The following is a 15,410-nucleotide window of genomic DNA, read 5'->3' on the forward strand; positions in this document are numbered from 1 at the left end:
ATCTAAAGAAGGGCACCTGGCTGTGCGTTGTTTATACCCTTGCAAGGGGAGCGCGCTCCGATGGCAGTAACTTGGAGGTTTAAACAGATTCTGTTGAACAGTTATCTCCTGAGAGCTAAGCACTCTTGTTGAGGGAAGTTGGCTTGAAAACGCCAGAGTGTGAAATATGTTTGACTCGCGTAAACCTCAAATGAGATTATTATTGGAGTTAGGGTAGCATTTCGTAATTCAGACACGCGACGTTGTCGTTCAGCAAAAGAAGATGAAATACTCAGGGTTTTTTCAACAGAAAAAGCCTCAGAGTACTTTTTTTTTTTTCTTTAAATGAAGTAGTAATTGGTAGAAGTAAATCCTTCAGTTTATTTGGCACTAGTGTACATGACGGGTAATTATTTGATTAAATTATTGTGCCTATGCCCCGCCCCACCCTCCTTGGCAGTATCTTTAGCATTTTCTCAATCATCTCTTGCTTCTCAGCACAGAAGCAGCTGGTGTTATCCTCATTATTCTTTTTTTTTTTTTTTAATTTTCCTTATACAACTGTGAGTCGTTACGGCATAAAAAGGCAGATTAGAGAGAGATTCATGGAAGCATTTTATATCCTCTGTTGCCGAGTGGTTACTTGCATGGCAACATGTAATAGAGTGACTTTTAGAAGGCGAGTGGCCAGCAGGTTCTCTCCCCCTTACAGAAATGACACATGCTATTAGGCATCTGTCTTTAAACACCAAAACCGGCGGAATTTTAACCATACAGTCTGTACTTGTCATAAAGGTGCAGTTGGTAGAGCTATGAGTTCATTAATCCAGAAAGAAATCTGTTGACAGGCAAGTGTTGATGGATGGTGAAGCTGGCCTAGTAATGGGAGAGAGATGAAATCGTCAGCAGAGGTCATACCTGTTACATGCTCTACACCTGAAGATCTCCTGTTATTACGCAAGCATTCCGAGCAGTATGTTGTTCTATATTTTACCCGTTTTCAGCAGAATATTAGATGTTCTGAACCCTTTTCTTTTTTCTTCCCCTGTTTTTGTTTTTTTTTTTTTTTTTTCCTTCTTTAAAATGTAGGAATATTCTGAGGACAGCAATTCTGAACCAAATGTGGATCTGGAAAATCAATACTACAATTCCAAAGCTTTGAAGGAAGATGATCCCAAAGCGGCATTAAGCAGTTTTCAGAAGGTTTTCTGTCATTATATTCTATCTCTTACTTATATATTAATTCATATTTTAAAATATTTTGAGTCATTTTCTGGGATTTTAAGGGTAATGTTTCTATTTTAGCTTACTAATGTGCTAAGTTTATCACTGGCCAGCTTAGACTCCAGGCTGGACTGCCTTTTGGGATCATTCGTAGGGAGTATAAATAGGACATGGAGTAGTCCTGTATTACTGCAGAACTGAGTTTTGAATCTTCAGAATTTACTAAGTTAATTAAACAAGCCTAAGTGTGTTTTCATGTGTCAACTATAAAAGCCACATCCATTTGGTTATTTTAAACGAAACGGCACTTCCCCTGCGTCTTATGTAATGTATTATATTTGGGTTGTCTGATTTCAGAGCTTTATTATGTATCGATACTCAGTGACACAGAGTTTTTCCTTTACATCAGTTTGAAATTCTTAATGTTTGCACACTATCACCAAAAAGCAATATGTTAGATGTAACTTTTTAAAGAAAAACTAGATTTGTGCGTCTCTTGGCTTATTTATAGTGTATAGCAGCATTATAGACATGACTTAAAAAAACTTTCTAAAACTCTTACTTACAAAACATTCCCTTAACTCTGTTAAAGCCTGGAAGTCTTTCTGATACGTGAAGGAACTATGGGAATTCAGACGTGTAAAGTTTTGACTAGTTTAATCAAGATTGAGTCAGTTTTGGAGGGGGTGTTGCAACTTTTTTGTGTATATGTATTTATGGAGTGGCATTCAAGTTTAGTGTTGGTGTTAACAACAACAAAAAATACAAATAACAGCTCACCCTCCCGACATAACTTGTGCAAACTAATACGATATATACCCCTCACTAACTTTCTCAATAATATCAGGGAAGAGTAAAATTGAAGACCATGGCAGAATGATACATTACTTTGTGAGGAACAAAGCAGGGGGAGGGAAGGGCATGTATGGGATGTGTGCATTTTAAATAAGATGCAAATCAATTTACATTTGAATAAAGTGTTTATTGCTTAAATATATTCTTCTATTTCAGGTTTTGGAGCTCGAAGGTGAAAAAGGAGAATGGGGGTTCAAAGCCCTGAAACAGATGATTAAAATAAACTTTAAATTGGTAGGAATGACAGCTATCACTTGAGAGTAAATGGCAACAATATGTATTTGATCCAGACATCTTAAGTTGTTATTCTAATTCATAGCTACAACTAAATCTGCCAGAACTTGTCTTTTGCGGCCTTCAGTGGCTACTGCAGACGTGGCAGGGAAATTATGTGATGGTTGCAAGTCAAAGGCAAAATGGATGCAAAATAGCTGCTGTAGCCAGCTTATACTCTCTGAAAGGTTGAGGCTCAGTCCTTGCTGTCCTGAGGTATCACACCATGGAAACTGGTGATGTTTCTGTATATGTGTCCTTCACCAGAACAAGTCGGTGACAGATTTGTATGCTACATCTGCAACCAGCCCAAGCAGTTGTATAGCCAGTGCTGTTTTCATCATTGAGATCAATATTTTAAATGTCTATTCCATGAAGTTATTCCTGATTCTGCTGCTTGTGAATGAAGTAGTGATGTAAAAGTTCCTAACAGCACCCACCACTGCATAGTCTTTCTGTTATGCTTTCTTTTCTGCGTGTGTATTTGCAAGACAGAACTCGGGTTTTAATCATTAAAACGATTCTAACGTAATTTTGTTTTTCTTTTAGACTAACTTTCCTGAAATGATGAACAGATATAAGCAGCTATTGACCTACATACGGAGTGCAGTTACAAGGAATTACTCTGAGAAATCCATCAATTCTATTCTTGATTATATCTCTACTTCCAAGCAGGTTAGATCATCAGTTCTTTCATTTTCATAGTTTTCCATTTTGCATTTTTTTTGTGTGTGGTGGTCTGTTGGGTTTGGGTATTTTGGTGTTAATAGAGAAAATTTGCAGTGTTAGTTTGTTGTTGTATGTCAGTAATATTTCCCACATTTAATAGATTCTATCAACACACCTAACTTTTCATAAAATTCTTTGATTTTGCAATTTTTTTCTGGAATTTTTGTGCTAATAAATGAAGTAAATACTTTTGGGTTTTTTTTAGCATAGTGCCTACACACTATTTCACAAACATAACTTGTAATTAAACAATACTTGTTTATACTTTGGAGTGAGGGGAACCTTTGAAAAACATTGCAGTGAGGTGTTGGTGTTACATGCTGCCTGTCTTGGAGCGTACTGTGCAAGCTTAGGGATGTGTCCATAGATATGCAGCCCCACGCCTTTCCTTCTGTGCTGTTGTAGAAGCCTTACGGAGAGTAGAAAGCTCTCCCTGAGGGACCAGCTGGAAGTAGCGTCTGCATATGGAGTATCACTGGTCTTGAGTGATGAATCCTCTGTCATTATCACAGTCCTTCCTGTCCTGCCACTCACAGGACATTTAAGTTTGTTAGCTGAATGATGGTTTTCACTTAAGTTCTAAAGGATTATCTTAGTGTGCTGGTTTTGGAAATCTTAACTTGATGTATAGCCACAGTTCCGTTATCCCAAAAGAGCAACGGCCATAAATACTAATGCTGACACAGAAAGGAGAAAGCATCTTTTCCTTTGACCATTTCTCTCTCTTTGTAAATCATATTTTCTATGAAAATTATTTTTGCTTCACTTCTTTAAAGTAGGAACGGTGTTGCCTGTTACTGTTTGTCTTTTGTTACACAACATAAGAATTTTATTACTTGGTTATATAAGATGGGTCTGTATAAGATGGCTTTCATTTTGCACTAGGATGATAGATGGTTGCAGACCTTAAAAGGGGAGTAGTTTTTGATTCTATCTATATTTCATATAAGAAAAGCAAGTGTACTTAGTTTTGTTACTTTAGATGCTCTTGTTACGGTTTAAAGGCAGACATTCAGTAAGATGCAGATGCCTTTCTTATTTTGAAGTTCAAGCATGCACTTGTAGTTTGTTCAGATTGACTATTAACAGGTACAAATTTGCTGTTTACAATTATAGAATTCTGATTTTTTATGTCAGATGGATTTGCTTCAGGAATTCTATGAAACAACGCTTGAAGCCTTGAAAGATGCTAAGAACGATAGATTGTGGTTTAAGACAAACACAAAGGTAAAATATATTAACTTACTGGTTTTTGCTTTTGGTTGTGACACCTTCAGCTAACCCTTATAAATTATATTTGTGAAATCGTGATAGACCTTAGTACTTCAATTTCTTTTTTCATTGCAGCTTGGCAAATTATATTTAGAACGAGAAGAATATGGAAAGTTACAAAAGATTTTGCGTCAGCTGCATCAGTCATGCCAGGTACCTTTATATTCTAAGTCACTGTAGCTTAGTAAACAACATCGGTGATTGTATTTGGGTGTTTTTCTACGTCTGTGCTTGGCCTTGGAGGCATGCTGCTGAGCTTTAGTACAGAGGGAAGACATACTCTGCCTGCTTTAATTTGTTATCCGTTTGATAACGTGAACAAAAAATGATAAATGTTTGATTCCTTGCTTAAAGATGATTTAAAAAAAATACAACTGCTGATAAAGTTTCCTTTTAGTCAAGTGCAGGAATGAAAAACACATATGAATATTCTATAGTGCACAGACATTTATTTTAAAATAGAATGAAGATTCCAAGTGAGCTTTACTCAAAACTGGAAGTACAGATGTTACTCTCCTGTTTAGAGGGGGCTGGGGTGGGGGGTGGGTGGGAAGAATTAGCCTTGCAGCCTGCTATGCTTGTTTGTCCCCTTTTCTTCCTCCAGCATGGAAAATGGGTTACAAATCTCTGGGAAATGGTTCTGCTCTAGACAGCAAAAGAGTCATATGTGCTGTCTGTCTATCTGTCTGTGTGTCAGTCACTGTGTTTATATACAAGAGAGCGTGCTTTAAGGAGAGTGGAAAAGAATAAAGGGCAGAGCTCTGCAAGTTGTTACGTGTTATAAGGAAAACATTTAATTAAACAAAAATACTGACCCTTTTAATAAAGGGCTTCAGAACTTGGCCTGTGATAGGCTCTTGGAGTAGTATGTTTTGTGCTAATAATTGTAGCAACATTTTAAAGCTTTAGGAATATGCTTATTTCTAACAGGAAATTACTGAGTATTTGGCAATCATTTTTTACTAGTATAAAACTGAAATCATTGTTCTCTTAAAATTTCACAGTATTTATTACTTAATCTATCCTAGACTGATGATGGGGAAGATGATCTAAAAAAAGGTACTCAACTATTGGAAATCTATGCTTTGGAAATTCAAATGTATACAGCACAGAAAAATAACAAAAAACTTAAAGCACTGTATGAACAGTCATTGCACATCAAGTCAGCCATTCCTCATCCACTGATCATGGGAGTTATCAGAGGCAAGTCAATCCCGCGTTTTTCATTTAACGTCTGTTGCGTAGATTAGTTTTATGGAAATCCGGTAACGTGTTTTTTTCGGTTCCAACTATAAAGACGGAGGATGCTCTAGATTCAGAGGCAGACAAACCGTATGTGAGCAGAGGCCTACTCCTGCAGTGGCTACAGCCTCACCAATTAATGTTTGCCTCCTGCAGGACTTTGTCTCTGCTCTTTGGTACCGAAGTGCCAGATACATTGGTCGGAAGGGCAGGACGGTTGGCTACATAGAGTGTGGGAGAGAAGCAAGAGAACAAGAGGGAGGCTTGAGCTGTTTGACACCATGGCAGGCCACAAATCCAAAGGCATTTTCAAAGGATAAAACCAAAGGCTTGACAGGGCTGCTAGCGGAAGGGACCGCTGTTTCTGCAAACCCCTTTTGTAAATATGTGCTTGGTGTCTCGCCTTACTAAAATTCATCAGGAACTGAAAGGCTTTAAGATGGGTTTGAATTGTGATCCGCAGTGATGAATTTCAGTGGAAGCTTGCCATGTGTCTTGAAAAAAAGACTTTCTCCAGAATACTGTTTTGCCTCCCCTCTTCCGCTAGTGTAGGCACTTGCACAGGCAATCATGCAGCAGTGGGTACTTCAGAAATAATAGGAGATCTAGAGTATTCCTCAAATTTTCTGTGTGGTTTTGCCCAGCAGATTGGGAAAATTCCATAAATAGAGGAAGTCTGTTGCCGCTGAAATGGAGATAAATTCCATCAGTGTTAACAGCATTTTAACATAAGGTTAAATCATTATTGACTCTGAGGATTAGTGTTCTATTAGATTTATGGTGTGGGCTGAGTGTTGTTTTTTCTTCTTTGGAATGGCTTTATTCAAATGGCAATGCTGTATGTAAAAGCCCTAATGCTTTTATTTTTTTCCAGCAATTTGAGAATGAAAAGACTCCTGAAAATATTTCAGTAATCTATTTAGAAATAGCATGGAGCTTCTGAGTACAGTTATTGTAGTCAGCAACAAGCACGCAGTGTTCCTTTTCTCTTCATCTGTGTTTTCTTTTCAGAATGTGGAGGCAAAATGCACTTAAGAGAAGGAGAGTTTGAAAAGGCTCATACTGATTTTTTTGAAGCATTCAAGAATTATGATGAATCAGGGAGCCCCAGAAGAACCACTTGCTTAAAATACTTGGTCTTAGCAAACATGCTTATGAAATCTGGAATAAATCCGTTTGACTCTCAGGAGGTATTATTTTTTTTCTTTTTCATTCCCCTCCCCTTTTCTGAATTGATAGGAAAATTACCCAAAAGACAAAAATGGAAGAAAAATATTAAAAAGCTAAACGTGCATATTGTGCTTTCTGTTCTGTGTAGGCTAAACCATACAAAAATGATCCAGAGATTCTAGCAATGACAAATTTAGTAAGGTAAGATTTTAATTTTTCTGGAGAAAGGAACAAAAAAAAAAAAGATGTAGTGTCCAAACCAGAAGTGGAATATTTTTAGAGGTAGCTTTTCTCTGCACAGCTAACACAGTTATTTCATAAATATTGGGCAAATATTTGTAGACTGTTTGTTTTTCTAAAGAAACTTTTATTTACTATAACATACCAAAGTGCCTATACCAGGTGGGGATGCAGAAACACGCCGTTATCTCTGCTCTAGTGAATATCTTCTGCAGTGGCAAAAACTTCATTTCTTACCGTAGAGTTGTCCCACCTTGTACTGCAACTGGTCTTTAGGGTTTGGCTGATTACACAGAGAGAAATTGAGGGAACTGACATCTCATACCAAAGCCAGGAGAATAATTGGATGCATGGCAATGTCATGATTACTAAAGGAATCTCATAATTTAGGAATATGAAACTTAACTCTCAAGTGATCGCCCCTGTCCTTCAAACATAAATGAAAATCAAAAGAATGCTTCATGGGCTCTTAGAGACAACTGTGACGTGAGAACTTCTAGGGTATTAAGATGATCAGGCAAAACAGATTGAACTGAGGCAGTTTCTTGTGTGCTGTGCTGTGAACCTAACCTGTTCCATCCTCTATCTTGCCTTTGCTTGATTATCAAGTAAAAAATAAACCACAGCAATGCCTAGGAAAACCTTTCCCACCTTTTCATGGCGTAGGAAGTATTGCCTGCTCACACGTTCAAATAAACAGTTTGATCTCAGGTTGGAACAAACCTTGCTTTGATACCGCTATGGTGCCGCGCCACTGGACGCATACAAATTGGTACTGAAAGCGAGGCCGTTCATCCATTATTGACATTATGGTGAATAAATGATTTGGCAGTTTACTTAGGAACTATTTACAATCCTTCCACTTAGACATATCTTTTCTGCCTCACTGTCATAGTTCCATGTGATAAGGCAGAAGGAACTCCAGATGGCCTTACCCAATCTGACTTTATTCATATTCCTAATTTATATCTTTTATCTTGACATTTGAATATTAACTGCTTCTTTAAAATTAATAATGCAATTAAAACAGTGTAGATAAGAAATATGCAGAAGATAAAATTGATTCCAAAGATGGCAATTATGTTTTTAATTCTTGTTGTACTTTACATGGGGAACTTGAGTGTTTTACATATGATAAAAAGAGACTTCTGGAATAAACAATAAAACATACTTAACTGAAATTCCTTTCAATTTTGAAGCAAAATTAACTGGTTTCATGTGATACAGTCCATTCCACTCATATAACTCCACTTATAAACTCCTCAATTTTCACCTTAAATTTAACATTCGTTTTCTTGCCCCTTTTACTGATAGTTGGCAATGGCACTTTTTGACCAGTCTAAAATTGAAAATGTACAGAAACTATGAAGGAAAAATAGATCTTGTTTTTAAAATGTTCTCTGTTAGTAAACAGAAGTTGAAAGCGTGTATTGAACACTGTCTCTCAGGTTAAATATTGATAGCCTGTAGCTTAATATAATGCAATTATTGTGGAAGTTTGATTAACTAGTAGATAGTCCCTATTACAGCACGCAGTTCCTGTAAGAAAAGATGATAGATTTGACTTGTAACATCATTATATTTCAAGGAAAAGGTCTTGTTTCAGTGGTTACAACTCTTGGCTTTAACTGAAGCTGTGGTGCCACTACTGAACGATAGGTGTCTAAACCCACCTTTTTGTAATCCTTTCCCAGATAACAGCACTGACCAATTAAATAGTATCTGTAATAAAGATAAGTTATAAACAAAAGTCTAAAAAGTAATATTATGCCAGAATGACTGATGGTTAATCCTGGAAGTCAGGATTTCTTCCATCTTCCAGTATTTGTAGAGTATTCAGCTGAAGACAGATACTGTAGAAACAGCAACAGCCCTCTAGACTTTTCAGCTCTTACTCGTTCCATTAAAAATAACTTCATGAAGCCAAAATTCAAGTCATGATACTTCTCAAAATTGAATATTTTTAGAGTCCAGTCTTTTTTAAAAGAATAACTTCGTAAAGTACAAAAGTTTTGAAAGAAGAGTGCACTTGCTGAGTAATTAAATGTTCACACTAAACCTTTGTAAACACTACCAGAATTTAAACAGGAGAAAGGTCACTTCTATTGCATCTCATCTTGAAATAGTTTTTCCTTACAAAGGTTCTGAATACAACTATTTGCCACCAACACTTAATACAGGCATTTTTGGAAGATGTAGAACAGAGTCTTATAAGTCTGTTTAACTTCTAAAAAGATTAATTCAGTCTCATGTTTTTTCTGAAGTGCCTATCAGAATAACGACATCACTGAATTTGAGAAGATTCTGAAAACAAATCACAGCAACATCATGGACGATCCCTTCATAAGGGAGCACATTGAAGGTATTTTTTCAGGCTATTTTAATCCCTTCTCTAAAATTTATTTTTATTTTTTCACAATTTGGTAAGATGCTTCCCAGAGAGGGTGGTGAGGTGCTGGGACAGGTTGCCCAGAGAAGCTGTGGATGCCCCATCCCTGGGAGTGTCCAAGGCCAGGCTGGATGAGGCTTGGAGCAACCTGGTCTAGTGGAAGGTGTCCCTGCCCATGGCAGGGGGGTTGGAACTGGATGGGCTTTAAGGTCCCTTCCAACCCAAACCATTCTGTGATTCTATGATTCATTCCTCTCACTCCACCTCCCCAGTTTATTTTTCTTCTTGGCAGAATGAAAGTTCTTGGTAATTATTTGTGGACGATTCCTTTACTGTTTCCAAGTTCTTTGGAAGTTGGTCAAGGCCAACATGCATCTGGGTATCTAGAATGACTGTTAAGAATTGCAGTGATGATGGAGAAGGTTCTAGCAAGAGTGGATACTCCAAGATAATATCTACAGTGGTGTTAGGTGCTGAGTGTTTTGAATACTGTGGGTTGGGGTTTTTCCATTGGAAGGATTAAATGAAGGCAGCCTTTACAGGTGAAGGTTGTTTGTGTCAGTCTCAACAATTAATGTTTGCTAGTTTATACGGTTAATTTTCTGCTTCAGATTAAGGACAAAATACGTAGACAATGTAGTGAAGGTTGCATTAAAAATGTGTAGTAATAAATATGCCGCAAGGTACATAATTCTGACGTAGATGTTGAAAACAGTGTTTGGATTTATAGTACCTATACTTCATAAAACGGGAACACACTAATACATGCCCTTTCATTCCCTTAACATGACAAAATAAAGCTACCTCCTGCATTTTTCATGTATCTGAGAATTTAAACATCTCTTCACTTGAATATAATGTCCAGTTTTTCAGGTAGCAACTGTTTTCCTCAAGACTAGGGCTTACTGTGGCATTGCAAGCTCATTTAGCTGGGTAGTTACATGAAGGAAAAGAGTTAAATCCAGAGACCTGGTTTTCTTACACTTTTTTGTTTGTGAAAGAGAACATGGCAAACAGCAGGAGAAACTAAATATAACCCCTCTACTGCTGTTACACGTCAACTACTGGAAAGCTTCAAAGTCTCATAAGGAGACTATGTAAGACTAGAGAGGTGGATGCTTAAGGCAGAAGGTACGACAGAACTGGGAGGCAAGGGAAGGAGGAGAGTTGAATCAAAGGGCTGAAGAGAACTTGAGTTTCACCCCTTAAACGATCATGGTCTGCTAGTGATATCCAGGGGAGGGGAGAAAGGCATTCTCACCTTTTTCCACTCTGTAGTGATAGAGAATGTGTGCTCGTGGTTATAATGTTTATGCACTTTCCTCATTGTTTTAATCTCCTTATTTTTATTGGGATACATAATCTGGTCTTCAGTACTATTTTTCATTATATAAACAGTACTTGTGTAACTAGTTAGGCAAAAATGGATCTAGCTTTTTTTCTCTTAAGGTAAAACTGGAACTTAGGCTTTCGTTTTATCCAGATTTTCTTTAATAATGTAAAGATTTCTAAAACAATGGCTGCATCATCTTATCTAGAGGGGCCAACATACTGTGCAATAATCTGTATGATTTATGTACTTGGCTGGAATAATTTAAAATTTTCTCAGGGAATACGGTGCTTCATCTTTAAAAAAAATTTCAACTCTAGCTGTCCATCTTCAGAGTTATGTATTGCTTGGATCCCTGGGAAAAGAATGTCCTTTCTATTTTGCTGTGCTTCCCCATCTCGCTGAATTACCTCCGTAGAAGATCATGGTATTTAGGATCTCTCTCTCTCTATGGAGCTGCCTTGCATCTTTATTTCAGTACTGTTGTTTTTACAGTATTTATGTTTTTTTCTCTTGCAGAGCTTTTGCGAAACATCAGAACACAAGTGCTTATAAAATTAATTAAGCCTTACACAAGAATACATATTCCTTTTATTTCTAAGGTTTGTGTCGGTGGAGCCTTGTATTTGCTTAAGTAAATGATTAATTGTGAATGAAAGCTCTTAAATAAATACAGTGCTTCCAGAAATAGAACATGTAAAATATAATCTGAACCACAAAGTAGTACTGATGCAATGCTGGCAGCTTTGCAGTGCAAAAATGTAAATTTCAAGTGTCATCCCAATGCTTTTTGTACTATGTACTATGATATACTTCTAAAATATTCTATTGCCATATTCTGCTTGGTGTAGAAAAGCACTTTTCTGAAGAGAAATATAAAAAGGGAGATTTGTACAATTGAAAATGTAATTATGAGCATAATTTTAAGAACATAAAAATCCTGATTTTAATTCCTTTTCTTCAAAAGACAATTTCTTCAGGTGTCTGTGTTGCACCAGCTATTATATTAGAATCACTGATTACATTCCCTATTTGGGAAAGAAGTAAATAAAAAAACCAGTGACAATAGATGACTATTTCCATCTCCAGTGAGCCTGTGATTTTTTTTTTCTTGCAAAAATTCACCGCATTCCAAAATATATCATGAACTAGTAGAGATGGCTCATTTTTATCCTTAAATTCTCTTTAGAACTGTGTGCTTTTTTTTTTTTAAGCTAGCCTTAACGTTTGTAAGACTTGCTTGTGCCAAAACATGTGATTAGCCCTATAAATGGTTTTGAGTACAGACCCATTCTTTTCTGATAATTATTGTCTTATTTTATTTCATGGGGTGTTTTTGTGTGGGTTTGATTGGTTTTGGTTGGGTTGGTTTGGTTTTTTTCCAGTAAGTCAGCAGAGGAACTCATTTCTGGACCTTCCAAAATATTTGCTTTAACCTCTTCAGCCTTTTCTGAGAGCTTACTCATCTCCTGATCATTGGCCATCTATGCTTTTGGTGGAGTTCTTTTGCTTGATAGATCATTATTGAATTGATACTTTTGAACAGTAAGAAACAGAAGTTAATCCAAATTTTGTGTATGAAAATAAAAGATTAAAAGGATCTGATGTTGCAAAACAAACAGCATAATGAGTTTTCTTTTTCTTTTAGGAGTTAAACATAGATGTAGCTGATGTGGAAAGCTTGCTTGTGCAGTGCATATTGGATAAGTATGTACTTTATGCTGGATTACTGATCTTTGATTACTTTAAAAAAGTATACAAGAAGCAACAAAACAATATTTTTGTGCATTGTGACAATACTGGTTGATTCTAGCACTAAAAGGTACTGGTGCTGACTTTGTTTGGATTTGCTTGGCTTATGAGCAGTAAAGATGTGAGCCAAGAAAATTAAAAGAGAGATTGAGTGGCATGTTTTTACTTTCATTTTGAATTACATAATAAATCACTTAATTTTCATAATTTCATAATAATTCATTATTAATAGTAATTGCTACTTTTACCCACATATATTTTCAAGTACATTTGCAAGTTGAGAAATCAGTCTGCTGTCCTTGACTGGAAAAACTTAACTACAATTTGTAAAATCTTTTTTGGGAGGGTAACTTATTATCACTATTAGGAAAATATACTCTATACATGGGTTTATACTTAATTTTTTTCTACATAAATCTCCACGTGTCATGATTCCTTGCCTTTTACGAGCTGTTTTCCTCATATTGCTTCAGACTTTTTATGTGGGTCATAGTTTGGGAGATAATATATGCATTGCCCAATGAATTAGGTCATTTGATTTCCAATCATGGTGACAGCTAAATAGGCAGTACTACCCAGGACAATATATTATACAAGGGCTGAGTTCTGAAATGGACTGTGTGTCTCTCTTGTATAGGAAGACCTCTTATTTTACCTCTGATTTATTGTTAGCGCCCATTTCCGTGTGGACTAGTGACTTACAGTTATTTATTTATTTATTTCTAGCACTATACATGGCCGAATTGATCAAGTCAACCAGCTCCTAGAACTGGATCATCAGAAGAGAGGTGGTGCACGGTATACTGCGTTAGATAAATGGACCAACCAACTAAATTCTCTCAACCAGGCTGTAGTCAGCAAGCTGGCCTAACAGAAAACAAGCTTTTACAAACGTACTTAAGGCAACAGTGCAGTGATGTAAACCTTAAAAGAACTGGGAATGGCAAAACTACTGTCGGTTGGTGTGCCCTGAAATTATTGGAGTTATGGCAGAAGTGCTTTTTTGATCAGCTGGTTTGTGTTTTGCTGCTGCATTTATCCCAAGAAAAAAACAGCTTTAATCTCCAGAAGAAAACCAAAATGCCACGGGATTTATGCTGTGTTGACATCTTGCCCTAAACATACAACATCCTAGTAATTTGTCAGAGGGCAATTAATGACCAGAGAGAAGATTTTTGTCATGATTTTAAATACACTGACACGTTACTGTTGGTTAAATTTAAACATGTTTTACCTGCAGAAATTCTCTCACAGAAATAACCTGCAATAACTTGAAACGCATACCCTTTTGAACACTTCCTTTTCTCATGTATAAATTGAAATGTTTGCTGCATTTTGCAAAATGTCAGTTCTCCAAAAATGTGTCCGTATATTTCTGTACCTGCAGTGTAGTAAAGGTTTAGAAGAAACCCCATAATTATAGTGGCATACTGTCACTTAGGTTTCAAGCGGCAAAATAAACAGTGCAGTTCAGAAATTGTACAGTTTGGTTCTTGATGTGCTTTCGTTATGCTTGATTTTTACTGTTGTTATTTTTACAAGAAAATAGGTACTACTTCCTCCTCACCTCACCTATGAAGGACAGTATGGAGATTTGTAGTCTAAACGTTGGTATGTGTGCTGTTTTGCTCTTTTTTTCCTTTTCCTTGGCGTAGTTAAACGTAAGCACTGAAGAGTTTAAAACCTGACATTTACCAGTCTCGCAAACTGACTTTTATTTTGCAAGATACTAAACTATTACTAGTCCTGGCTAGTTGACGTTGGTGGGTATTTGGAATTTCTCAGGAATATGGTGGGTTTTTATTTCGGTACTTGAAGAAGACAGGTTTACCAAGCAGCACCTTGGGAGTAGAAATGCAGACCCTGATTCTTACCTCTCTTTACCTACTGTGTGGTCTTTTGGAGCAAATTCAGTGTATATAAAAAGACAATGTGTGTGTAATTGGGGACCAAGTACAGAGATCTCAGTAATAATGGAATCTGTTCTGTCCCAAATGTTTGATTGTATTGTAGGCCCTTCAGAGCTGCTATTCAAGTCCTGAAGTCCTGCCACATAGTAGGCCTTTCATGTCCTAAGATTTTGGAATCACCATATCCGTTTAAAATACAGAGCTGCAGCGTTGCCCGCAGCACCTTTTCTTCCTGTAACAGCTTGTCTGGAGCTGACAGAAAAAAATCTCTTGCAAGGTATCAGAAACGTAGAAGAAATTCTGTAGGGTCACTTCTTCCATAACAGCAAGTGCTCTGTTTTAAACCTGAGGGTATGGGGTGATGGTGCACCGAGCAGTGCCACATGCAGTCACTGTTACAGGAGAAGGAAAAATACGTATGTAGAGCAGTGACCACCACCCTAAAAATAACGAAAAAGCCTAATAAATGACACCTGTCCATCACATATGTGCAAGACTGTGGTAACTCAGTGTTCTAGGGCAGGATTTAAATTGGTGACGGTGTATAATTAAATAAGATAAAATTAACTTTCATCTGAAGGATACTTTTGTCCCTTGGAAAATTATTTTGCCCTGCAGTTGTCAAAGCAAGTGACTTCTTTTCCCTAGTGTTTGCAAGGTAAAACAATATGTTGCGTGAGTAGCGTGATGCTGAACCTTGGGTGAGCGTTTCTCCTTCACCAGTGTGTATTTTCACCAATAGGTGTTTCTAATGTATCCACTTAATAGGAAAATATGAATAGAAATTGAACTTAAGAAAAGCTTTTTCCTTCGTAAAATCCGTAGATAGCACTGACGGAAGCACACTGCTCGTAACTTGTTTCCTAACAGTCCTGTGCTGTGTAACATAGCTTTTACTTTGAAAATTCCACTAAGATCTGGTGATTTGAAATTGAACTCAGTAATACTGCACAGTAATGGAGACCCTCATCAACAGATCCAGAGACTTTTAATTTGGATAGCCGAATCTTGCACGGTTCTTCTTCCCATGGGCACAGGGGACTGT

At 36.9% G+C, this 15,410-nt stretch overlaps 1 protein-coding gene across 1 annotated transcript; it reads left to right on the top strand.

The window, feature by feature from the left end:
* Positions 1–1,074: 1,074 nt before the first annotated feature.
* On the top strand, positions 1,075–14,050 carry COPS2 (COP9 signalosome subunit 2). The gene is made up of 12 exons (XM_010162001.1): positions 1,075–1,182; positions 2,215–2,292; positions 2,881–3,006; positions 4,198–4,287; positions 4,408–4,485; positions 5,361–5,535; positions 6,586–6,764; positions 6,893–6,945; positions 9,249–9,346; positions 11,223–11,305; positions 12,352–12,410; positions 13,182–14,050. The coding sequence occupies exons 2-12, from the start codon at positions 2,269–2,271 to the stop codon at positions 13,324–13,326; spliced, it is 1,110 nt and encodes a 369-aa protein (XP_010160303.1). The 5' UTR covers positions 1,075–1,182; positions 2,215–2,268; the 3' UTR covers positions 13,327–14,050.
* The last annotated feature ends 1,360 nt before the right edge of the window (positions 14,051–15,410 follow it).

Source organism: Eurypyga helias, unplaced genomic scaffold (assembly GCF_000690775.1).
Source record: "Eurypyga helias isolate BGI_N326 unplaced genomic scaffold, ASM69077v1 scaffold17482, whole genome shotgun sequence".
In the NCBI taxonomy this organism is placed as follows: domain Eukaryota; kingdom Metazoa; phylum Chordata; class Aves; order Eurypygiformes; family Eurypygidae; genus Eurypyga; species Eurypyga helias.

Coding starts and splice junctions, on each gene's coding strand:
- COPS2 (XM_010162001.1), top strand. CDS start 2,269: ATGATTAAAATAAACTTTAAATTG. Junction 2,293..2,880: donor TTAAAATAAACTTTAAATTG/GTAGGAATGACA, acceptor TTTTTCTTTTAG/ACTAACTTTCCTGAAATGAT. Junction 9,347..11,222: donor CATAAGGGAGCACATTGAAG/GTATTTTTTCAG, acceptor TTTCTCTTGCAG/AGCTTTTGCGAAACATCAGA.